The 24,779-nt window shown below is 41.9% G+C and overlaps 1 protein-coding gene across 2 annotated transcripts in view; it reads left to right on the forward strand.

Moving 5' to 3' along the window:
* LOC138964300 (lysine-specific demethylase 7B-like) overlaps positions 1 to 24,779 on the forward strand; it is a 36,103-nt gene that overhangs the window by 5,847 nt on the left and 5,477 nt on the right. Inside the window, exons 2-18 of one of the 2 annotated variants that reach the window (XM_070336213.1) lie at positions 3,347 to 3,432; positions 5,298 to 5,353; positions 5,817 to 5,875; positions 6,297 to 6,457; positions 7,166 to 7,307; positions 8,103 to 8,301; positions 9,191 to 9,295; positions 9,763 to 9,908; positions 11,902 to 12,008; positions 13,146 to 13,240; positions 14,365 to 14,382; positions 17,705 to 17,803; positions 19,586 to 19,786; positions 20,021 to 20,358; positions 21,197 to 21,390; positions 21,880 to 22,063; positions 22,753 to 22,943. In XM_070336213.1, the coding sequence (XP_070192314.1) occupies positions 3,347 to 3,432; positions 5,298 to 5,353; positions 5,817 to 5,875; positions 6,297 to 6,457; positions 7,166 to 7,307; positions 8,103 to 8,301; positions 9,191 to 9,295; positions 9,763 to 9,908; positions 11,902 to 12,008; positions 13,146 to 13,240; positions 14,365 to 14,382; positions 17,705 to 17,803; positions 19,586 to 19,786; positions 20,021 to 20,358; positions 21,197 to 21,390; positions 21,880 to 22,063; positions 22,753 to 22,943 (2,381 nt within the window). The remainder of the gene's footprint in view (positions 1 to 3,346; positions 3,433 to 5,297; positions 5,354 to 5,816; positions 5,876 to 6,296; positions 6,458 to 7,165; positions 7,308 to 8,102; positions 8,302 to 9,190; positions 9,296 to 9,762; positions 9,909 to 11,901; positions 12,009 to 13,145; positions 13,241 to 14,364; positions 14,383 to 17,704; positions 17,804 to 19,585; positions 19,787 to 20,020; positions 20,359 to 21,196; positions 21,391 to 21,879; positions 22,064 to 22,752; positions 22,944 to 24,779) is intronic. The other variant, XM_070336215.1, reaches the window with a different exon arrangement.

The following is a 24,779-nucleotide window of genomic DNA, read 5'->3' on the forward strand; positions in this document are numbered from 1 at the left end:
CCCGGCCTCCAAGGCCTCCAAGGCCTCCTGGCCTCTGAGGCCTCCTGGTCTCCAAGGCCTCCATGGCCTCCAAGGCCTCCTGGCCTCTTAGGCCTCCTGGCCTCTAAGGTCTCCTTGCTTCCAAGGCCTCCGGGCCTCCTGGTCTCCAAGGCCTCCTGGCCTCTGAGGCCTCCTGGTCTCCAAGGCCTCCTGGCCTCTAAGGTCTCCTGGCCTCTAAGGTCTCCTGGCTTCCAAGGCCTCCTGGCCTCCTGGTCTCCAAGGCCTCCTGGCCTCCATGGCCTCCGGGCCTCCAAGGCCTCCTGGCCTCTTAAGTCTCCTGGCTTCCAAGGCCTCCCTGGCCTCCTGGCCTCCAAGGAGATATAGATGTGTAGGGACCTTCAGGTCTCTTCTTTTGCTCTCCAAGCTTTGAAGCAGCAAAACGGGCTCTACCTAAGCAGACTCAGCTTTTTCAGGCTAAGTCCTCAGCTCAGGTTTATCCGGAGAGGTTCTTCCTTGCACAGACGTCTTAGTCTGTATTTTTTGGGAACAACAGCCTGCTTTAGGGCATCCGGGTTTTTCAGCCTCGGCTGGTGCAACAGCCATTTCATCCGTTGGTGGTGGTGGTTGTTGTCTACTCTTTTGGACTTGGTCCTAGTGGGCTTTTCGCCGATTTTGACTCTGTCTTTCTCTAGCGATCGGACTTGTTCTGGTGTTTCGTCCAAACTTAAGGTTTACTTGAGGTGGCCTCGGAGGTTACATTCAGATTTTACTGAGTTTGCATTGGTTTTAGCAATGCATGGTGAGGGGTCATTCTTGTGGCCTATCACTTTTCTCAGCTTTATTGGCTAAACCTCCCCTTTCGGTAGAGGTCTAGTTAATTTTCTGGTTTCTTGGTGCGGGCTTTCAGCCCAGCATCTTTGATGGCGGGTCTACGGGCGTTACGGCTCTCAGCCTTAGCCCGTGTAATAGTCTCCTGCCTGGCATGGGCGACTACGGTCTCCGTGTCTCTAGATTTTGTGTCTTCCTCTTTTCCCTCATCCTGCCAGGAGGCGGGTCGGGTCGACTTCCGGTGGGGTGGGTTGCCTGTTACGGTCACCCTTCTACCGCTGGCAACTATTACGGACTCTTGCCTGTTGTGTTCCGTGTCTGATTCTCGGTTCTGAGGTATCAGACGTGTTTGGTTTTTCAGCCAGACTCAGGAATTTTCTGGGCTCGGTCGGCCGCGAAATTTCTTCGGGCCCTTCTTCTTGTGAACTCTCGTTCAGGGAGTCTTAAGGCTGGTTAGCTTCACAGTTTTCTGTTTTTCCTTTCCAGCCTCGTTTCTGTTTTGGGTTTTTGATTTTCTTTCGTTTACCTACAAGCAGACTGCTTTGTGATCACTCTGACTTTAGTCATTTTGGTTAGAGTCACCGGTCACATCAGGCTTTGGCCATCGCGTTCTCCGCTCTGCTGGCGGCTTACACTTTTCGTAGGCCGCTTCTTCCTCTGTTTACCTCCCTCTGTGCTTCTGCATGGTCTGGTAGTGGACTTCTGGTGACCGTCTCTTCTGAGTTTTTTCTTTGAGTTTGACTCTGGTTTTTTGTACTCAGACGTCTCTCTCTCTTTCTAGGAAACAGGTCACTCCTCTCTGGAGCTGACCGTTATCTCTCCGGCCTTTCGGGCCTCTCTCCATGCCAAGGCTTTTTCTTTGGCATGATTGTCTTACGGTCCTGGGGAAGGTTGGTGCTTTTCATTTATGATCGGTCAACCTTACGCTTGTCGTTTCCAGGGTTTTTGGCTTTTCCTTCCAATAGTAAGGGGGGGGGGGGGGGGCAGCTTGTCTGCCCCTCTACTCGGCTCGGGTTATTCAAGACTTGAGCCCCTTTATGGTTCAGGAGATGGCAAGAAGTGCTGAGCACAGCTTACGGGCTCTCTGATGCTGTCTTTCGCTTTTTTGCCTGAGCGGCATTGCGACTGTCATTTAGGTTGGTTCTCGGTCCTCGTTCTGTCTTTTGGCAGTGGGCCAGTTCCTGGCAAGGGTTTTAGAGTGAGCTAGATGTTTTCTTTCTCACCGGCTCTTTCCCTGATGTTTGGCAGTGGGCCAGTTTTTTGGCGAGGGATTCTCTTCCCCTCCGCCTTGGCGTAGCTTTCGGCTATCTTTCCCCTAGGCTCAGCCCGAGCTCTTTTTCCAGGGCCTGGGCCTCCTCCTCGGCCGTTTTACGGTCTGGGAGGTTGGATGATGTCCTGCACACAGCTTACTGGTGCTCGGCTTTTGTCTTTATCAGTTTAATAGGGAGACATTGCTGCCTTCTGGCAGTATGGATCTATCTGTAACGATGGATCTAGGTCCCTTCCTGCTTTGGTGGCAGCGGGACAATGCCTCTCCAGATTTTAAGAGTGGGTTTGAACTTCTTTGATCTTACCCACCGCCTGGTTGGAGTTATCTGCTAATCATGTGATTCGGCGTAAGAATATGTAATTATAATCGAAAATTTTTATCTAAATTTTGATTTGATTAATATACTTACCCGAATCACATGGGTAATTCCCTCCCTCCTGCCCCGCACGATTTTTGATGTTCAATTAGTCGATTGAAGGGGTATCACGTGACCAGCACCATTGATGACGTAGTAGGCTACATGGGACGTAACCCAGGGTGTCAGTCATGCTGGTGCAGTCACTTTTTTAGTTGGGGTTGCTCCCCTTATACCTAGACGGGGTAGCTTTTATCATAACCTATGCATCGAAGTGGGTCAATGCTAATCATGTGATTCGGGTAAGTATATTAATCAAATCAAAATTTAGATAAAAATTTTCGATTTTCGCCTTACGCGACTTGTTTTGATGTGTATTTTAGACTGGATAATAACTTTGTCTCTTTGTTATTATTTATATATATATGCATCTTTTGAATTGAAAAATAAGTTGCATTGTCTACCCCAGTTCCCAAATGAGCCCTATTTTGCAATGGTTTAAAGGCTACAATCTACCCCAGAATTGCTGAAAAAGAACTTCTTAAAATATTATCAAGAGAAAACATGCACAGATCATTTGACGGTATTTGCCTGCGTTAGTTTTATGTGAAGAAAAAGTAATTGTGTAATTTAAGCAAGAAACATTAGGTGAGGTGAAAAAGCTTTTAACCCTTTAGCAACAAACATTTCAATGAACAACAAACGAGCAACAACAAAACAGTGTGTGTTGTATTCATTTATCAATCAAGGACACACTGGAAGTCGTCAAAACAGGTAAATACAGGTAACGCTTCGTGAACACATAGTTGCTGGATGTGAAGAGGTTAAATGTCAGTCAATACAAACAAAATGTATATTTATATATATATATATATATATCAGAATGATATAAACAAAAAAATGGTTTTTTGCAGCTGTGTCAATGTACAGGAGCATCAGGCAGCAGATATTGAGTACTACCATTGCCCAGATTGTGAAAAGTATCATGGACCCCTCGTGTGTAAGTATAAGAATTTAACATCTTCAACCTGATGTCAATCAAATTTTGATTAAAAAACACCCAAAAAAAACACTCACTGATTCCGCATTATTTATAGCCCATTGACCTTTTAGTTTTCAGGTCTTCAATCAAACACAATGTTAATATTCTTAAGGGCCAAGTTTGTTCATTTGTGAATAAACCTAATCACAAATACACATTGCAGGCATTCACTGATTCAGTCCATGTAAGTTATTTTGTAACGCTACGAGTACAACACGAACACATTAAACAGAAAACAATTGTAAGTAATTAACAAAATAACTTCATTGAAAATTGTCATTAAAATCAGTCCACAAAAAATTAACTACAGAGTGCTTGTTACTAATAGTATTTTGAAAAGCATGGGTGTGACTGTTAGTAATGAGTGTAAGTTTTGTAAACGAGAGAGAGACACAATATTTCATTATCTCTGGTAATGCGAGTGCGTGCAGACTTTTTGGAATGCATTTGTCAATTGCCTAAGGGAGAAATTTGCAAATTGTACCCGACTTGCTTTGAACGCTACTCTTGTACTGTTTGGCAATGACAATAAGACAAAAGTCGAATGAAGGGTTTTCATACATATTATTAATTGCCAAGTTTTTTGTCTATAAGTGTAGACTTGCTAAAGTCCAACCAACTCTCAACATTTACTTCAGAGAACTTGCATATGTACACAAAATAGACAAACATGTACATCAGATTACAATGAGTTATGACAAATACATTCATAAGTGGGCTGCGTACACAGATCTGATACAAGAATAACTGCACACACTTTCCTGCTTTTGTATACATAAAAACACTTTATTTTCTGCCATTGTATACATAATGTGTTTTTGTTAATGTCATAATGTTCTGAATTGCTTTTCCTATACTGTGAACCTACCAGTACATGCATGTAACCTTTTTTGAATAAAAAAAATTGTGAGAAAAAACACACAAATCAGTCCACAAAAAATGTCCTTTCACAGGAAACAGAAGAAAAATACCCTATGTGCACAAAATGATAATCAAGGGATTAACAGCAAAGCTCAACTTTCAAAGCGTTGTTGTTGTTATCGAGTGTATGTTTGCAGCTGTCACCTGGCAACAGAATACATATAGAGCACTTTTGGTTAGCAATACCGTAAGGCATGACCATCAATGCGAGATTTAAAAACTCATTACATTTATTCGAACAAGACTTCACTTTATAATGGGGATGCACAGAATACTTGAATTCAGCTGATTGTAATTTTAGGGGGTGGTGGCTTGGAGGGAGGGATCATTTTTACAAGCGTTTACATACATTCATTAGAGCATAAGCAATTAACTTTTGTCAGTATTAAAAACTATCATAGAAAAATTCATAGAATATATCTTTGCTTCACTTTATCTGAACCCTCGTATACAAAATCTTTTGAGATTTCTCTTAGTCTTATCTTCTTCTTCTTCGTTCGTGGGCTGAAACTCCCACGTACACTCGTGTTTTTTGCATGAGTGGAATTTTACGTGTATGACCGTTTTTTACCCCGCCATTTAGGCAGCCATACGCCGTTTTCGGAGGAAGCATGCTGGGTATTTTCGTGTTTCTATAACCCACCGAACTCTGACATGGATTACAGGATCTTTTTCGTGCGCACTTGGTCTAGTGTGCTTTCGTGTACACACGGGGAGTGTTCGGACACCGAGGAGAGTCTGCACACAAAGTTGACTCTGAGAAATAAATCTCTCGCTGAACGTGGGGACGAACTCATGCTGACAGCGGCCAACTGGATACAAATCCAGCGCGCTACCGACTGAGCTACGTCCCCGCCCCTCTTAGTCTTATGAACCTTCACATGACTGTCTTCTGTTTTCAGTGAAGACACGCTACAATTTCCACCGACATGACTACTCTGAGCAAGACGATGGCAAGGTAAGTAGCTGCTTGAAGAGAAGTAATGTGTACATTACAATGGAAACCCCCTTTTAAGACCAAAAAAATTGTAGAAAATCAGGTCTAAAAAAGGGGGAGTCTTAAAATGGGGGTAAATTTACAGTGTTTATTAACAGAAAATCTGACAATGCAGGGTCTTTTAAAATTAAGAGAGTCCTACATTGTGGGGTCTTAAAAGGTGGATTCTACTGTACATGTACTTGAATCAGGCCCTGGGTATAAAAAAAGCTGTACAGACAGGCATGAAATGATCAATTGTTCAAAAGAATCAACTCTAAAGAGAAGTAAGACTAAGAGTTTGGTGAAACTGAAAGGATACATTGTGTGTACCCATACGTTATTGGCAAGTTACACAAATTCACTGAATGTCTTTGACCTATGAATCACTGAATGTGATTGCTTTTTTCATAATTTTGAGTTTCTGTTTTGTTTGAATTTTCAGGCTGTCCAGACTGGTACACCGGTTTTCATGAAGGAACTGAAGAGTAGAACATTCCCCAAGTAAGCTTACAGTTTTCCCTCTTTGTGGGTCATCTCTTTTTTTTTAATCAATTTTGCTGTATGTGGGTTTTTCTGTATTTTGTTTTTACTCTAAGGTGTATAGATTTCCATTTGCACTTTCTGTTACTGTTAGGATAAGCGTTTAACTTGTTGCAGTGTGCTTATGTAACTTACCTTTTTTGTTATTTTTGCTAATAATTTGATTCATTTATGTGAACATGGTTTGGTTGTATGTGTACTTGTATTTTTGTGTCCTTTTCAGTCTGCTTGTGTGAAAAGGAAAATGCTATAAATGATTCGGACCAAACTATTCCATTGTTAGGTTTTTTAAATCTGTCACAACCTTGATGAAGTTGGCCTTGTCTTATAGATTTTGACTCTTCTCTCCAACCAAATTTATTTTCTGTGTTCTTTCCTGAAGTGGTGATGAAGTTGTAAAGCGGCTAAGCGGTCCCGAGGTGACACCTGAGTATTTCAACGAAAATGGTTTTGACGCTCCCATCTTGGTGGAGAAGAAAGATGGCCTGGGTCTGCGTGTCCCACCGCCAGACATCAGTATAGAAGAGATTGAAAGGAGAGTTGGTAAGTTTTGATGTGTATGTGTGTGTAAATGTGTACAGACTTTTAAGAAATGGAAAAATCCACACAAAAAAAAGACTGTCAATGTTTCCCCCCCCCCCCCCCAAAAAAAAAAAAATGGTGTAACATTATTTTACCTGAGTGGTAAGTTACCTGTCTGTGTAAAGCATGCGCAAAAGACTTTTCAAGGAATCTCTTCAATTTAGTGGAAATCATTTCCAAGTCCCAGCTTAAACCTGAGCAATCTACTTTCTGTACCTAATAATTTTATCATTAAATCAGGCTTTGACAGGTCTTTTGTTTTAGCTTAAACATTTTACAGTGTCTGTGAATACTTTCAATTGAATGTGATTGTTATTAACCAGAGAAAAAACACTGTGTTTGGCACTGGCAGCAGGTCGTATTACTGTATACCAAAATTCACGAGTATTCTGAGCTGAGCATCGCCCCCAGACCCATACCACCACTTCCCGATCAATGAAGATTGAATTGTTAGTGCAAGATTTCCTTTTTTTTTTCTTTTTCTTGACTGAGCTTGTTACTATTCTGTAAATACACACAGATTGGTCCAGATTAATTTGGAGTACAGTATCTGCCTTGGATACCCTTTATTGGATTTTTAGGATCTGTAAATAAGTTGTAATGAATGCTCAGTGTGAAAATGTTCCCACTGGAAACTCTCCTACATACATGTAACTTGTGTGATTACAGGTCCCATGAGGGAGCTTGATGTCATAGACGTTGCACGCCAGGAAGATCACAAGATGCTGATGCGTCACTGGACAGAGTATTACAACAGCCCTGAGCGTCACAAGATTCTCAACGTCATTAGTCTGGAATTCTCAAAGACAGCGTAAGTTGATTGGCGTTTTTGTTTACCACTGGCCCAACTCCCAGCAGGCTGAAAAGAATCATGTTAAAGAAAGAAAAAAGTCTGTTTTGGTCACAGCTGTGTTTAATCCTGTTGGAAAATAAATGTTTTACCCAGTGTGTTGTGCTCCTCTGCTGTTTCCTCTCACAGGTGCTCGGCATGTGACATGAGTATAGTTTGTGTATTTTACAGACATGTAGATGGCTGTGTGAACATTGTTAAGATCCTTGTATGCTACTCATAGTTTGCTGTTACACTCTTAGCTTTGCCAATAGACCACTCAAGATTGCATTTCATACCAAGGATGCATATTCCAATTTTTGTCATTTCAATTTTCATGGCAGTTTCTTGTTGTAGTTACAGGTTACAGAATTGGTAGTCTTGACCAAGGTTTTTTTAATATTAGACCAGTACAGTGGAACCCCCCTTTTAAGACCTCAAAATCTGAGAAAATCAGGTCTTAAAAGAGAGGGAGTCTTAAAATGGGGGTACATTTACAGGGCTAATAAACAAAAAAATTTCCCCCCAAATTTGGTCTTGAAAAGGAGGACGTTTTAAATTTGGGGGACTCTCTGTACTGTTATTTAATAATAATAATAATCATAAATAACTTCTATAGCGCAAGTCCCATCAATTGGCTCCATGCGCTTTACAAATTCATTCATTCAAACCAGCACAATTAAACGAGCATACAAATAACTGAGATAAAACAACAACAACGAAAGCACTAAGCAAACTTGGCTTACAAGACAAAACATAGTTACTTTTTTATTTCAGGTTATCAGAGCTGGTTGATCCCCCCAGGGTGGTCAAGCAGGTCAGCTGGGTGTCCAACCTGTGGCCGGAGGATATGCCGGACGAGATGGTGCCCGACCGACCCGAGGTGCAGAAGTACTGTCTGATGGGGGTCAAGGACAGTTTTACAGACTTCCACGTCGACTTTGGCGGCACGTCCGTCTGGTACCATGTTGTGAGGGTAAGTGCATGCTTTTCAAGACTATGTGTGAAGACTAGCTGGTCTTGGAGTGGAATTCTGTTGCACTGGTTGCTCTTTTTTCATTCTTTGTATTTGGTTCTCAGATGATCTTAAAATGTATACACTAAGAGCTTCAAGATTTCAAATTTGTGTTGCCTCTGTGCAGGGTTCGTACAGGTGCTTGAAATCCTTGAAAGTGCTTGAATTTGGAGGGGCCAGTTTCAAGGCCTTGAAAGTGCTTAAAAAATGGGCAAGATCCTTGAAAGTCCTTGAAAACTCTGATGCTGCAAACTGATAACACAACAACCACCCACAATAAACTATTGCAATGATTAATTATTTGATAACCTCAATGAAAAAGTTTAACAGTAACCTACAGTTCCTTTTGAGTCTGTCTGCTTCAAAACCATCGTCTGCTACCAATTTGTCGTCATTGACAAAAATCAAATCATTAGTTTTTGTACATAAAATGATTTAAATCGGCGTGCGGAAAGAGGATTTTAATAACCAGCGAGTGTTTCATTGCGAGCTTTGAAGGTAAGAGGGTGCTTGATTTTTTCATCAGAAGGTCTTGAAAGTCCTTAAAAAGTCCTTGAATTTTAGAACAAAAAAATTGTACGAACCCTGTCTGTGGTAATGTCATCAGTTATTATTACACTGGTAAATGAAAAATGTTTCATGAAATAGTAGAACATTTCTTGGATCCTTAAGTATGGTTAATAAAATCATTTTGGGGAGGATCAAATTCTAAATGTGACTGAGATCCCAGAATGCTTTAAATACGAATGTATTCTGTGTGTTAATATTACCAACCTGAATACGATAACATTTGACATGGATGGTAAAATGTCTTAAATATGTGTAAAGAAATGTACTGCGTGTGTTGTAGGGTGAAAAGGTGTTCTTCATAATCCGTCCGACAGAAACCAACCTAGGCCTGTTTGAGAACTGGCTGTCGTCTTCCACACAGAGCGAAACCTTCTTTGGAGACCAGGTAAAGAAACTCACATACCTGTAGATTTCACTTCTTGATTTGCCTCACAATTCTTGGAACTGGGTGTTTATTGTTCTGGTTTATTTTCTCCGTTCTGTCCGGGCTAAGCGTTGATTCTGCGTAATGTGCAGCTCTGGTTGAATATTTTTTGGTTAGAATGTATGAGAAAAGAGTTAATTGTTTTGTATATGCAAAACATTGGAAAAAGGGAACTGGCACTTGGGAATTTGGAAATGGGTGTGACTGTGAATGACATATTCGATGATTATTTTACGTAACTCTGTAACAGCCTTGGCGGCATTTGTCTTGATTTTCCATTATAGTAAAAGTGTCACTATTACAAATTCATAATCGGTAGTTTCATTGTGCATGGCGTTATCTCTTTAAATTGCAGTTTCATGCTGCTTGAAACAGGAGAATACTCCTTGGTCTCTTGATGTCTGAAGAAAAGTTTTGTCTAATTGCAGGTGGACCGGTGCTGGCGAGCTGTTGTAAAGAAAGGACAGACACTCTTCATTCCGTCTGGCTGGATTCATGCAGTGCTTACCCCTATTGACTCTCTAGTCTTTGGAGGAAACTTTCTACACAACTACAACATCCCTCTCCAGCTAGAGTGAGTTACTGCGCCCAGTACGCGAATCGTATTTGGTTTCTGTGGTTCTTTATTCAAACAGCAATCACTAAATGAAGTGAATAGAAGCTGAATAAAGTCAGATGGAATTTACATTTTCTGGGATCAGATTGATCAAAGAGCAGTCAAGGATAGTTTATAGCATGTCACAGACTAGCCTTGCAAATGAGAAAGTAAACTTTCTTTATAGAGACACTTCTGTGTGATAGATATTTATGACACCTGTGCTCTGTGTTTTATTGAGTCACTTGAGAAAAAGTGACTCTATGTAATCGGTCAGTGTTAGTCTGTCCGGCCGGCCGTCCGTAGACACCACCTTAACGTTGGACTTTTCTCGGAAACTATCAAAGCGATCGGGCTCATATTTTGTTTAGTCGTGACCTCCAATGACCTCTACACTTTAACGATGGTTTCGTTGACCTTTGACCTTTTTCAAGGTCACAGGTCAGCGTCAAAGGAAAAATTAGACATTTTATATCTTTGACAAAGTTCATCGGATGTGATTGAAACTTTGTAGGATTATTCTTTACATCAAAGTATTTACATCTGTAGCCTTTTACGAACGTTATCAGAAAAACAAGGGAGATAACTAGCCTTTTCTGTTCGGCAACACACAACTTAACGTTGGGCTTTTCTCGGAAACTATAAAAGTGACCGGGCTCAAATTTTATGTGAACGTGACTCATTGTGTTGTGAATAGCAATTTCTTCCTGTCCATCTGATGCCTCATATAATATTCAGAACTGCGAAAGTGACTCGATCGAGCGTTTGCTCTTCTTGTTGATTAACCATCACATCAGGTCAAGTTTGAGAACATGAATTGTTAGCATAGTGTGACAGGGGAGGCTACCGCTCCTTTCACAGCAGACTCTGCACCCGAGTTGTTGGCCTTTAAAAGTCAACACCGGTGTATTGTAGAATTCTGTTTGTGATAGGGTCTGGTGGTTTCCGGTTGTCTGTATGTTCATGGAAACCTTCGGGTTTGCATAACAGTTTTTAAAGGGCTAAGAAATTAGCCCTAACATTTTCAATCCTGTTTGATTGGACTTCGCTTCCCGAGGTGATCGTAGTGTTTCGGCACACGGTTACATCAGTAAAACCTGTCATCAGGCAGCTGGTAGGAGACAACAGCAGTTCAGTTTTCCCTTGACTTTCCATTTCAGTCTGTGTCAATTGTATGAAAGGTTGCAGATGTTGTTGAGTGGTTTAAAGCTGATGAGTACCGATAAAACTATAATTTGCGTTTGAAAGAAAGAGGGGGCACAACACAGCTCCAATGCATCTCTAAAACCCTGGATACTGTCCCCTGATATGCATGAACATGTCCCACCTGTCCTAACCAAGTCTCCCACTGCGTGCCCTGTACAATGCCCGAGCGGTTGTCACAGTGTGACTGCAAACCTTGAACCTGTCACTTCTGTCGAAAGCAAGACACAGTTGGAGACTTGGGAAGGACAGTTGAAAGACACACGCACATCAGGGGACAGTATCCAGGGTAGTCAAAGATGGATCGAAGCTGCAATGTGTTCCCTCTTTGTTTTAAAAGCCAACTTCTTAGTTTTATTGGTACTCTTCAGCTTTAACCCTCTTGTTACAAAGGAGGTGACTCTGTCACCTAAATGGGAAGATTACAGTGTACCTGTTACATATTGGTGGCTGTACTCCCAGCTTCAGAAAAGAACACTTGCAGTGAAAGGGGTACAGTGGAACCCCCTTTTAAGACCTCATTTCTCAGACTTTCTGCTCATAACCTCTGTGAAATAACTCCCAATTTAAGACCTCATTTCTCAGACTTTCTGCTCATAACCTTTGTAAAATAACTCCCAATTTAAGACCTGATTTTCTCAGACTTATGGAGATCGTAAAAGGGTGGTTCCTCTGTAGTCTGGTCTGATACTCATGATCTGTAGCATGATGTTTTGTCCACCCTCTTACACTGTTGACTTTAACACTGCCAACACTGTGTGTTTAACAGGGCATATGAGATAGAACGGCGAGTGAAGACACCTGAGAAGTACCTCTTTCCATCCTACGAGACTGTCAACTGGTATGCAGCCAAACACATACTGGACATTCTGAAAGGTACAAACTTAGTGTGTGCACTTCGGGAACGTAAAGTAAGCCCTTTTAGTCCTGGTGCATGTAGTTGAAACTGTCAAAATTGATTCTCTAGGCTTTGCTCCTTGGTACTCAGGGCAGTAAAATATTCTGTATTCTGTAGCGTGAAGGAATGGAGCACACAACAGAAAATGTGACATTGGGGTTTCAGACAGTGTTTTTAGCAATAGCGTTCTGTTGTAGAAGACTTTTCTTGAGGTTAATATCATTGTAGATTTAGTGTTCATCTATGGGAATTTTAGGGAAGACTTACCATTGATTGTTTTTGTTTTTGTGTTTGCATTTCTTGTCCCATCCCTTTGTTCTCTTTCTAACTTTCGTTCTGCTTTTGTTAGTTATTGTTTTGTTTTTTGTTTTTTTAAAATTCGCCTTTTGCTGTTGATAAAACGATGGTTTAGTTCTGTGTGTAAAAAACAGGATCTTTATGCTCACACTGTCAGTGTCAAGTAGCGTTTTAGATTTGAAGTAAATGTAGCAAGGATAAAAAGATATGTTTTTTTAGAACCTTCTTCACTTTACTGTGATAGACCTAAATATAAATACATCTAGTTTCAAACACGGAGACCACCATGTAAACTGAGAAAGGAAACACACTTGAATTGGTCCCTGACGGGCGCAGTGGCGTGGTGGTAAGACGTCGGCCTCCTAATCGGAAGGTCGTGAGTTCGAATCCCTGTCGCTGCCGCCTGGTAGGTTAAGAGTGAAGATTTTTCCGATCTCCCAGGTCAACTTATGTGCAGACCTGCTAGTGACTTAACCCCCTTCGTGTGTACACGCAAGCACAAGACCAAGTGCGCACGGAAAAGATCCTGTAATCCATGTCGGAGTTTGGTGGGTTATGGAAACACGAAAATACCCAGCATGCCTACTCACCGAAAGCGGAGTGAAGCTGACTATGCTCTCAGAGTACAGTGTGGGGAACCCAAATGGGCAAAACAAGCTCACATGTAACCAGAAAAATTCTGGAACACTGAAGAAGAAGAGGAAGAATTGGTCCCAAATAGCCAAGTATGAAGTGACATAAAAAAAAACGCCACCAACGACAACAAAAACAAATCCTATTTTGTTGTGCACAAATTTATTTTCATTTCTTCCTCACAGCTTGTACAGAAGATGGCACGAGACCTCCAGATTACATCATCGAGGGGACAGTGGCTTTAGCACAACACCTTAAGAAATGGACACAGAGGAAGGATGTAAGTAGTTCTGTTGCGTCTAATTCATTGGAATAATGTTGTGTGTTTTTTATATCTGCTTTATCTGAAGAAGAATATGTGAACTAGGACAGTGCTTTGTACTGAAGGTGACTTTTGGTCTCCAAAGCGAAGAGGGTTTGTTCTCTTGCAGGTTTAGAATAATCCTTAGTTGACCTCAATGAAAGAAAAAGACCAAAACAGTTCTGTACTCTTGTTAATACAAAGTGATTATGAAGCTGGGAAATACGGCACTTTATTTGTGACCCTGAGGTCTTCTTCTGTCACATTAAAAGACGAGACAAAACAGAGAAAAAAGAATAAAACAGATAATAGGAGCACTCAGAATAAAAATAAATGAACAAAAAAAGTAGTTTCAGAAAAGAATCATTAAGAGATTGAATCCATGACACTAACAGGTTAATATTTGTGCATGTTTTATTCTGGTAACTTTGAAGTGTGGGGGTGCTTTTGACCGAGGCTCTGTTGAACGAATTCAATTATGGCAGATGTGAATTTCAGAGGGTACCTGCCTGTTTAATATTGGTGAAGGCATTGTTACCCTGATGCATCTTTTGTGTGCTGTATTGGCTAGGTGTTTTATTAGGATTCTGATTGGTCATGTTTTTCTGACAGTTTTCCGCAGTTTACTTAGAACTTGCTTACGTTGTTTTAGAGGTGTTCTGAAGAAATGTTTTGAATCTTTTTTTAACTTTTTTTCTGTTTCGTGTGTGCTAAAAAGTATCAGTATTTTTACATTTGTGTTTATTGGCACTTTGTTTATAAATGAAAAGCTTCTGTTTGGGATATTCATAGAACAGTAATTGCCTAGAGTGGGCATATGCATTTACTGTAGTAGTACTTCTGTATTTTATTTTATTTTAGTGCGTAAAAGCTTTTGTTTTCTCAGCAAAGCAAGTTTGAATGTGCAGCAAACTTTTTATAAATAAACTGTAAAAAAAATGTTTTTAAAAGGGGTGGGTGGGGGTTGGACCTAGCTTTTGGCTTTGAATGAAAAGCCTTTTTTTATTTTTGATGTGCAAGTGTTGCTATTTCTGTACATATAATGTAGTGCCGCTGCATAGAGGTTTAATCTTTCTTCTCTCTGTTGTTCACTCTGGGCACAGCTGAACAACAAATGTGTCGTAAGTTGGCCATCTCTTTGTGGAGTTCTGTGATGCTCAGCTTAGACTGCGAGAGTAGCGCTGCATTTACCTCTGTCTAGACTTTTTCAACAGGCTGCATTACCAAGTAGCATGCACCCCTCCCTTTGTATATGGTTTAATTCTTGTTATTCTTGGAGGTTGAGGTGTACGTTGCAGTGATGTTTGTTTTGTGGGGTGAATTTGGTTGTTTGCTCCAGTCTTTCTTTCTGTTGCACCGTTTTCTCATTGAGATGCTGATCCTACATAATTATCTGGACTTCTTTTTTATATTTTTACTTGTTGGAATGAAGTTTATTTTTTCTCTTTGGGAATATGAATCATTCAATTTTGGAATTTTTTGTTTCTTTTGAAATCTTTCTTTTCTGTTTAAAACTGAAAAATGTTCGTATCCAGATGTTTTCCACCACTGGTAAATCAGTCATACCTTATATGTGAGGGTCTGTGTGGAACTGCTATTTTTGAAGGATGGTTACAGGGGTTGAGATGTAGGAGGGGGGGGGGGGGGGGGTAGTGGGGGTGGGATGGAGGCATATCAGTATAAAATAATTTGCATTAACAGAGCCAAAGGATGCAGGTTTTTTTGTTCTGTTTTTGTGGAGTGAGGAGGTAACTTTTTGAAACTTTGTTAACATAGCTACGGTTTTGGGTAACAGCTTATCTCTGTTGCAACAAATGCCAATGGTCATATTCGACGGCAAATACCTTTTATTGTTGGTGAAACAGGAGACTGCTACTCAGTTATTAGAAAATTGCAGCTGAAATTTGTTATGTAGTGAAACTAAGAAAGGTTGGTTTTTGTATCTCTTTCGTAGCTGACTCAGAAACAAACAACTCAACTAAGTACTGCATAAAAGAGTTGGATATTGAGCGTGATATTCAGCTATCATGATCTGTCTTGTTTGCTTTGGTTTTGTTGTTTGTGGTAGTTTGAAGATTGTCTTAGAAAATTGGCAGCATGACAATGAAAAAACGTGCTATTCGTCACTGAATTATAAACGGCATTGTTTGCTTGACGTCAGAGGAAAGGTTATTTTCATGTTATACAGGGAAACGTAATATCAGATAGTACTCTCACATTGCCTGTGTACTTCATTACTCTTTTTCTTCTTTTGATTTCTAATTTATGCATGTTTCTGCATTTACACAGACTTAGGCAGGCTCACCGAAAGGCAAATAGACAGGCAAATAGATGAACACAGATGCTTTCACACACACACACATGCTTGCGTGTGTTCGTGCACACACACACACACGCATGCACACACACGCACGCATGCACACACACACACACACACACACACACACACACACACACACACACACACGCATGCATGCATGCATGCATGCACACACACACACATACTCACACATGCACACACACACACACCACATGCACACACACACTGTCCAGACTTGAGAGGAAACATTATTCAAGGTCTGCCGCACAACTTTTCCCCTTTGTGCATCTCTTAACTTTTTCCCCTGTTTATTCTGTTGTCTGAATTTTTGTTTTCTGTCTTGTGTTCCAAAACATTTTTCCATTCCCTCCTTTATTCCTTTCGGATATAAACTGAAGACCATGTGGGCAAGTTAAAGGAGCACTGACAGTGACACACAGTAATGCCAATTCTAAGGGAAGAAAAATTACTCACTGTTAGTACAGTGCATGTTTAGACATTTCCCCTATTCATGGGTAGTAATCCAACACTTGTAGTAGCTCTAGCAGATGTGGTATTCAGATGGAATAGGTCCAGGTTTTCTGAGGGTGCTGCTTGTTGCATGAAGCCAACTGGATTTTTTAATTTTGTAAAAATATTTTTTTACAGCAGTGAATTTCTAACTTGTACAATTGCTTTGCTAGTCCGCTAGATGCAGCTGCTTAGAGCTATGTATACAGTAAAACCTGTCACAAAAGAAGTCTTTGTCTCCCCTGTGCCTGTCCCCCTGTGTATGATTCCCCTCTTTGTCTATCTCTGTGTGTGTACGATTTGCTTGGAACTTTACTAAAAACCTTTCAGATGTTAACGAAAATTGTCATTATTTGACCCAACGAGGCTCTCAGAATGCCTTTTTTCCCAGACCGATGTGACTGTAGATGTGTAAAAGAGAGTTTGTGACTGTGACAATTAAGTAAATTTGTTAATTTGTGTGCATTCTATAAGAGAGCTTCTACTAGTTGCGAGGAAGAGAGGCAGTACTAATGCCAGTTGTAGTTACTCAGCCATGGCACCTAACATTTTGCATGCTCTTTTTGATACATTGTACATGTACCGCAGTTTTGCATCTACTTCCTGGGTATATTTTGATAGTGGATTTGTTTTCCTTGGTACTACTGCACACTTTATCAAAATGAAAATGGCTCATATTTCTAGTGTTTTTATAGCAGTCTGTCATTATTTTTTCCCCTGGACTAGACATGTACCTAGAAATGCTAACACCTCATGTACCTAGTCTGTCTAGTTTTGTCTCAATGATTATCAGTGTGTATTGGAATCTCAGCCCTGATCAGAGCCAGTAATCGTGACATTATCTATGGAAAAAGATCACACTGTAAATGAAGTCCAGCTGTTCTAAGGCTACCTTAATTCTGTATCACTTCCACAGTTTTTAATCAAGTCAAGTCAAGTATTTTATTGTTTTGGGCCCAGAGGGCTTTGAAACAAAGATATAACTTTAACAAAAAAAGGTAAATCAAACAAAAAAAATCAAGAGTGTGCAGTATTTGTTAGTACAATGTACATGTACATCATACAAATATGCCTGATGTTGTTTTTTTCTGGCAGAAATGACCAAAGAAATGGTTGAATCCTGGACCATACTTGTATTTTTTACTCTATCACCTCTCCCTTAGATTTATTTTTAACATGTTTTTGAAAGTGGCATGGGTAAATATTCTGCAAAGTAATTTTTTTTACTGTGTTTTAGTTTTTGCAAGTATCTGTTTGGCTTATATGCGAACATATTTTGTGGGTAGAAATGGCCTAAAAGGTTGCAAACAACATTTTTTTTAAAGTTTCTTTAGACATGCTGTGATATATATGCGTAAAATGCAGGCAAGAATTCAGAGCAGTAACTTAATTTTTTTGTCCAGCACTTTCTTATTTGTCAAGCGGAAAAGCAGGCTGAGTAGGTGTGGTGTATTTGTTCACTTACATGGATTATATATGATTTTGTACTGAAGTTCAGAAAAGCTGCGAAAGATAAGATTATATCAAAACTGTGTCCTTTTTATTTGTTTGGAAACCTAGACATTCTAATCATGTCTGTATATTTGTCAAATACCATATTTCATACACCACAGTACACCAGGAGAAGAGACGCACCAGGCGAGCTGGAGGGGATCCAGTATGGAAAACTGATTAGGGAGCTGAACGCGGAGGTCAAACAGTGGGATGTGCAGGTACAGACTTTTTCCCCATTGTGGTTTTGTCTGTGTTTGTGTGTGTGTGTCTTGCTCAGTGTGTTGTTTGTGTGTGTGTGTCTTGCTCAGTTTGTTGTCTGTGTTTGTGTGTGTGTGTCTTGCTCAGTTTGTTGTTTGTGTTTGTGTGTGTGTGTCTTGCTCAGTTTGTTGTCTGTGTTTGTGTGTGTGTGTCTTGCTCAGTTTGTTGTCTGTGTTTGTGTGTGTGTGTCTTGCTCAGTTTGTTGTCTGTGTTTGTGTGTGTGTCTTGCTCAGTTTGTTGTCTGTGTTTGTGTGTGTGTCTTGCTCAGTTTGTTGTCTGTGTTTGTGTGTGTGTCTTGCTCAGTTTGTTGTTTGTGTGTGTGTTGCTCAGTTTGTTGTCTGTGTTTGTGTGTCTTGCTCAGTTTGTTGTCTGTGTTTGTATGTGTGTGTCTTGCTCAGTTTGTTGTCTGTGTTTGTGTGTGTGTGTCTTGCTCAGTTTGTTGTCTGTGTTTGTGTGTGTGTGTGTTGCTCAGTTTGTTGTCTGTGTTTGTGTGTGTGTGTCTTGCTCAGTTTGTTGTCTGTGTTTGTGTGTGTGTGTGTTGCTCAGTTTGTTGTCTGTGTTTGTGTGTGTGTGTCTTGCTCAGTTTGTTGTCTGTGTTTGTGTGTGTGTGTGTGTTGCTCAGTTTGTTGTCTGTGTTTGTGTGTGTGTGTCTTGCTCAGTTTGTTGTCTGTGTTTGTGTGTGTGTGTCTTGCTCAGTTTGTTGTTTGTGTGTGTGTGTCTTGCTCAGTGTGTTGTCTGTGTTTGTGTGTGTGTGTCTTGCTCAGTTTGTTGTCTGTGTGTGTGTGTGTGTCTTGCTCAGTTTGTTGTCTGTGTTTGTGTGTGTGTGTCTTGCTCAGTTTGTTGTTTGTGTGTGTGTGTCTTGCTCAGTTTGTTGTCTGTGTTTGTGTGTGTGTGTCTTGCTGAGTTTGTTGTCTGTGTTTGTGTGTGTGTGTGTGTTGCTCAGTTTGTTGTCTGTGTTTGTGTGTGTGTGTGTTGCTCAGTTTGTTGTCTGTGTTTGTGTGTCTTGCTCAGTTTGTTGTCTGTGTTTGTGTGTGTGTGTCTTGCTCAGTTTGTTGTCTGTGTTTGTGTGTGTGTGTCTTGCTCAGTTTGTTGTTTGTGTGTGTGTGTCTTGCTCAGTTTGTTGTTTGTGTGTGTGTGTCTTGCTCAGTTTGTTGTCTGTGTTTGTGTGTGTGTGTCTTGCTCAGTTTGTTGTCTGTGTTTGTGTGTGTGTGTCTTGCTCAGTTTGTTGTCTGTGTTTGTGTGTGTGTGTCTTGCTCAGTTTGTTGTCGTGTGTCTGTTTATCTGTATCTGTGTCTGTTCGCAGAAAAGTATTTGCATGTCAGTACATGTAGGTATATGATGCATCACTTTCAGTTGATAAAGATTGAACAAAGAAGCTGCAAACAAACTCACACATTTTTAAATTTCAATCAGGACAGTTCAGTTGGGAAAAAGACAATTTTGTAAAAATGTTGGTGGATTAAAGTATAAGTGCTGAATCAGCTTTTGTCTTGTGGGTTCTATTTCTAGTAGTGCTGCCGATGAATTACATTTGAATGATAATGATTTTCACAGCTGCCATTTTTAATTTTGATTCACAAACTAAACTGATCTCTGTTCTCTTGGGTTTGGAGATGACATTTTTGTGCTCTCCCAACTTGCTTGGAAGAGATGATATCCATCACTGTTATTCAGATCTGAATTGTATGACTCTCACCTCTATACCTTGAAGCTTACACATGTATTATTTTGGTCTTCCACAGAAATCACCCAGCAAGAGTCCTCGAAAGACAGAGAAGACAGAGAGAAAGGCAGAAAAAAAGTCTGGCAAGAAGAAAAAGAAAAAGGAGCAGGCTGCCCCCAAAGAGATCCTTGGCCTTGACCTTCTCCACCAGCACACGGAGGATCGGTTAAAAAGCCCCGTCATCGACAAGAAGGAGCTCGAGAAAATTTATAACTTTGAGGTTGGTCATTGCGATTTAATGGTTTTACATTTTCATTACTTAATTGTTTCATTACAGAGCTCTTATACCCCTTTGGTGTATAAGGAGAATTTGCATCCCTTTTGGCCTGTATGTTACAGCTGTGGCAACATTTATTTAGTAGATAAAAAGGTCAACTTTAAAACACGACAGTCTGTCTTACATTTTAAATATTGAGCACAAACCTTCAAATTCTTGCATTGATTTTCTCTACAGGATGATGAGGATGAAGCACCAGCACCCACAATGTTAAAAGTCCGCATCCCCAAACCCGGTGCGTTAGTCGACAAGCAACAGGACCAAAAACTGCCGCCAATCAAACTGGGAGCGCTTGCCAAACCGCCAGACACCAAAAAGACCAAACATAAAAAAGGCTCCGGCGGCAAGAAAAACAAGAAAGGTGCTGCTGTTGCTGCAGAGAAGAAGAAGAAGGAGGAGGAGGTGAAGGAGGAAGAGATGAAGGAGGAGGAGGAGGTGGAGGTGGGGGATAACTCGGAACAGAAGCAGCCCGTAGCGCCCTTCAAATTCCGCGTCTCCAACGGAAAGTTTGTGCAGTAAGTGGGCATCTTCGAGGTCTGCTTGTTTTTGAGGGTAAAGACTTGTACAGTTTAGTTTGATTGTGATCGATTCCTGACGATTTATATTCAAGACTGCATTAGCAGTTTGTTAAGTTTTATAGTTTGGTAGATAAAGAGGGGGGGGGGGGGGGGTGTTGGGGATTAACACACTTTTCATTCATTGTTTTTGTGTGGTTGTTTGCTCAGAATATAGCTTGGATGAGTGATCAGTTCAGTACAAACAGTCCTGCTCATCGCTGCACCAGATTTACATTTGCAGTCTAGTAGAACCAACCTTTAGTTTGGAACTGTCACAAATTTGAAGAAACAAATTTACGGACGCAATGAGCAGAAGATGTGAAAAAGTAAGGTGAGAAAAATGGGGAAGTCTTAAGAGGTGGGTTCCACTGTACAAGTTTTTGCTAGGAAAGACTGATGAATATCCTTCCATAATGGAAATTATGATAGAGATAATGATCACAGCTGTTTATCCAAGACTTGGTAAAGGGGGATGTTGAAGCCCAGAATCTGTACTTTCTTTGACGCCATGCTATGTAGAACGGCTTCTTGCAGGCCCTCAGGCAGCAAACGGGATGTACTTGACTAGTTTACTGTTTACTAGTGACTCGGTGTAAAGGAGCATTTTGTAGTCCAAAAGTTTAAGCTTCCTTTGACGCGTTGCTATGTAGAACGGCTTCTTGCAGGCCCTCAGGCAGCAAACGGGATGTACTTGACTAGTTTACTGTTTACTAGTGACTCGGTGTAAAAGAGCATTTTGTAGTCCAAAAGTTTAAGCTTCCTTTGACGCGTTGCTATGTAGAACGGCTTCTTGCAGGCCCTCAGGCAGCAAAGGGGCGGCAGCAGACACTAAACCCGTGGGGTTCCAGCTGCTAGTGCCGCCAGCCGTCAAAGAAGAGGATGAGGACAGTGACAAAGACGATCTGGTGGTGGATGAGACGCCCGGAGCCGCGGTTTCCAACCGCAAGAGCACTACTATCAAGCCTGGGTCTTTACGAGTCAAGCTGTCCAGTGAGTCGTGTGAATTTTTGTTGCTTCGGGTTTTTGATTTTTGTTCAGAATGTCATTGAATGTTCCTGCAAAGCCGTACACTTTTCACAGTTAAGCACGAGCTGCATTAAAAAAAACATCATTTGAGTGACAGGAGACTTCAGATCAAAAAATTTTATCATTACTATACAGTTACTTCTTTATTCTGCGTTCAAAAGTTATGCTGACTGGAAGAATTCCCTGAGCTGTTTTGATTATTTAACAAAAACGTCAAGCATCTTTGTTCCCAAGAAAGCTATAGCAATGCCTGAAAAGCTGACTTTATTCATGAGTGGTGTGCAAAAAAACACCTTGCAAAACACCCATTTCTTAGTTCAAACAAAACAAGCAACAGATGTAATGCATCTACTTTGGTCACAATCTCATCCCTTCTATTTCCCTTTACTGTCACACTTGATTGTCCAATAGTAATCTTAATTTTCTTTCTTTTGTTTTTCTTTCTTTCAACAGTTGGTGAAAAAGGCAAGGAGGAAATCCCGCCAGAACTTGCCAAACAGCTGGGTAAGGAGGGTTCTCTGGCCTGGCGTCTACAGATGCCGACCATTCGAGGCGGCTTGAACGGATCTATCGCCGACATTCTGGAAGCCAGCGGGTATGGAACAGAGACTGCCTTCAAAGTGGATGATGATGTCTTGTAAGCTATTCATAATTTTGCAGATTTATTGTGCTTGAACTACAGGGTGGTGGTCATTGTTTGTCATTTTTTCTGTTGATTGTTGCATGGGAAAATAATTTAGTAGAACAAGAAGAAGAAGAGAAGAATTCAAGTAAATACAGTGTATAAGAAATATGCAGATAATGACACAGGTTGTGTTGTTTGGTGGCAGAAGGCTGATTACTGAGAACACTCTGAAATCTTTTTATCAAGAAAGGTGTCGTGAACACAGAGGCCTGGAAGTGTGTTCCGAAAGTCTGAAAGTATAGGATTTTAGAGTGATTTCATGCTACTGCGTTGTTGATTGTCTTGTTGTTTTTTCTGTGTTACAGATACTGTTTGTTTGTTTGTTTGTTAGTTTGTTCACAGCAGCTCAACCCTGATAACACCTCTTTCCTCTTCAGTCACAGTGCCAGGAGCCTGCTTCAAAAGAAAACAGTTTGGTATCTTTTCAATGTGTTTTCTTAGGGCGGACAAATAGCTCAGTCGGTAGCGTCGCTGGCTTCAAAACCAGTTGTCCCTATCGGCATGATCCCCATGTTCAGTGAGGGGTTTATTTCCCAGAGTCATCTTTGTGCAGACTCTACTTGCTGTCCGAACAAAGTAGCCCAAATTTCCATGAGGGTAACCTCACTGGACTATGTGAAATCTTATCTTATCTTTCACAGGACGTCGCCCACCTCCCAGTCCCAGATGTTGGCCATCGAGGGCATGCTGTCCATGAGCCAGGGCAGCAGGTCCAACCCCCTCTTCGCCCCCCTCTCGCAGGGCGTCTTCCGGCCCGGCGCCATGCTCAAGGGAGGGGTCAAGGATGAGGAAGAGCAGCTGATGGCCGACTGCTACCAGGACGGAGAGTACAGTGAGTGAGGTTGTCTCAGCTTGAGGGTAAAGGTTGGGGTTGAATGAATGTACCTTCCTTCCCATCACAGCTGTTCCTGGCTTGCATTTTAGTTGTGGAAAGGGCGAGTTAAAAATATCCAAGGCAAAGGGAATCATAAGGCTTTCAACAGCTGCAGCCAGCACACAGTTAAGCTCGCTTGCTTGTTACACCCAAATGCTTCCGCGCTACTGGCAGAGGTAACTTATCAGTCGCTAGCACCAAGCTGATGTGTTATCTGTGCAGTGGGGGAAGGTTGAGGTGATACAAATAGCTTGGCCTGCCTGCAGCTAAGGGGGCAGAAATGAAGCCCTGGGAATAGCCGTGCCATGTAGACCATCATTTACACATCAGCAGATCAGTCTAGCAGTCAGCTATGGTTTGTACAATGTGCAAACACTGCCCCTTTAAAGCCAACTTGCGCCCTGTGTAGACCATCTTGTAAATCATCAAAGGCGTCCTGGCATTTACAGGGGATGAGAGCATCCTTCCACTTGGCCACACACCAACATCTACAGGGGATGAGAGCATCCTTCCACATGGCCACACGCCAACATCTACAGGGGATGAGAGCATCCTTCCACTTGGCCACACGCCAACATCTACAGGGGATGAGAGCATCCTTCCACTTGGCCACACGCCAACATCTACAGGGGATGAGAGCATCCTTCCACTTGGCCACACGCCAACATGTACAGGGGATGAGAGCATCCTTCCACTTGGCCACACGCCAACATGTACAGGGGATGAGAGCATCCTTCCACTTGGCCACACGCCAACATCTACAGGGGATGAGAGCATCCTTCCACTTGGCCACACGCCAACATCTACAGGGGATGAGAGCATCCTTCCACTTGGCCACACGCCAACATCTACAGGGGATGAGAGCATCCTTCCACATGGCCACACGCCAACATGTACAGGGGATGAGAGCATCCTTCCACTTGGCCACACGCCAACATCTACAGGGGATGAGAGCATCCTTCCACTTGGCCACACGCCAACATCTACAGGGGATGAGAGCATCCTTCCACATGGCCACACGCCAACATCTACAGGGGATGAGAGCATCCTTCCACTTGGCCACACGCCAACATCTACAGGGGATGAGAGCATCCTTCCACTTGGCCACACGCCAACATCTACAGGGGATGAGAGCATCCTTCCACTTGGCCACACGCCAACATCTACAGGGGATGAGAGCATCCTTCCACTTGGCCACACGCCAACATGTACAGGGGATGAGAGCATCCTTCCACTTGGCCACACGCCAACATCTACAGGGGATGAGAGCATCCTTCCACTTGGCCACACGCCAACATCTACAGGGGATGAGAGCATCCTTTCACTTGGCCACACGCCAACATGTACAGGGGATGAGAGCGTCCTTCCACTTGGCCACACGCCAACATCTACAGGGGATGAGAGCATCCTTCCTCTTGGCCACACGCCAACATCTACAGGGGATGAGAGCATCCTTCCTCTTGGCCACACGCCAACATCTACAGGGGATGAGAGCATCCTTCCTCTTGGCCACACGCCAACATCTACAGGGGATGAGAGCATCCTTCCTCTTGGCCACACGCCAACATCTACAGGGGATGAGAGCATCCTTCCTCTTGGCCACACGCCAACATCTACAGGGGATGAGAGCATCCTTCCTCTTGGCCACACGCCAACATCTACAGGGGATGAGAGCATCCTTCCACTTGGCCACACGCCAACATCTGCAGCCTGGCTGCTTTCTCTGTAGAGTGGGGATTGTTGGCTCAATTCATTTCCAAACTGACACGAGTGTCGATGTTCAAAATTGTAGAA

The sequence above is a fragment of the Littorina saxatilis genome, linkage group LG4, assembly GCF_037325665.1.
Source record: "Littorina saxatilis isolate snail1 linkage group LG4, US_GU_Lsax_2.0, whole genome shotgun sequence".
Classification (NCBI taxonomy): Eukaryota; Metazoa; Mollusca; class Gastropoda; order Littorinimorpha; family Littorinidae; genus Littorina; species Littorina saxatilis.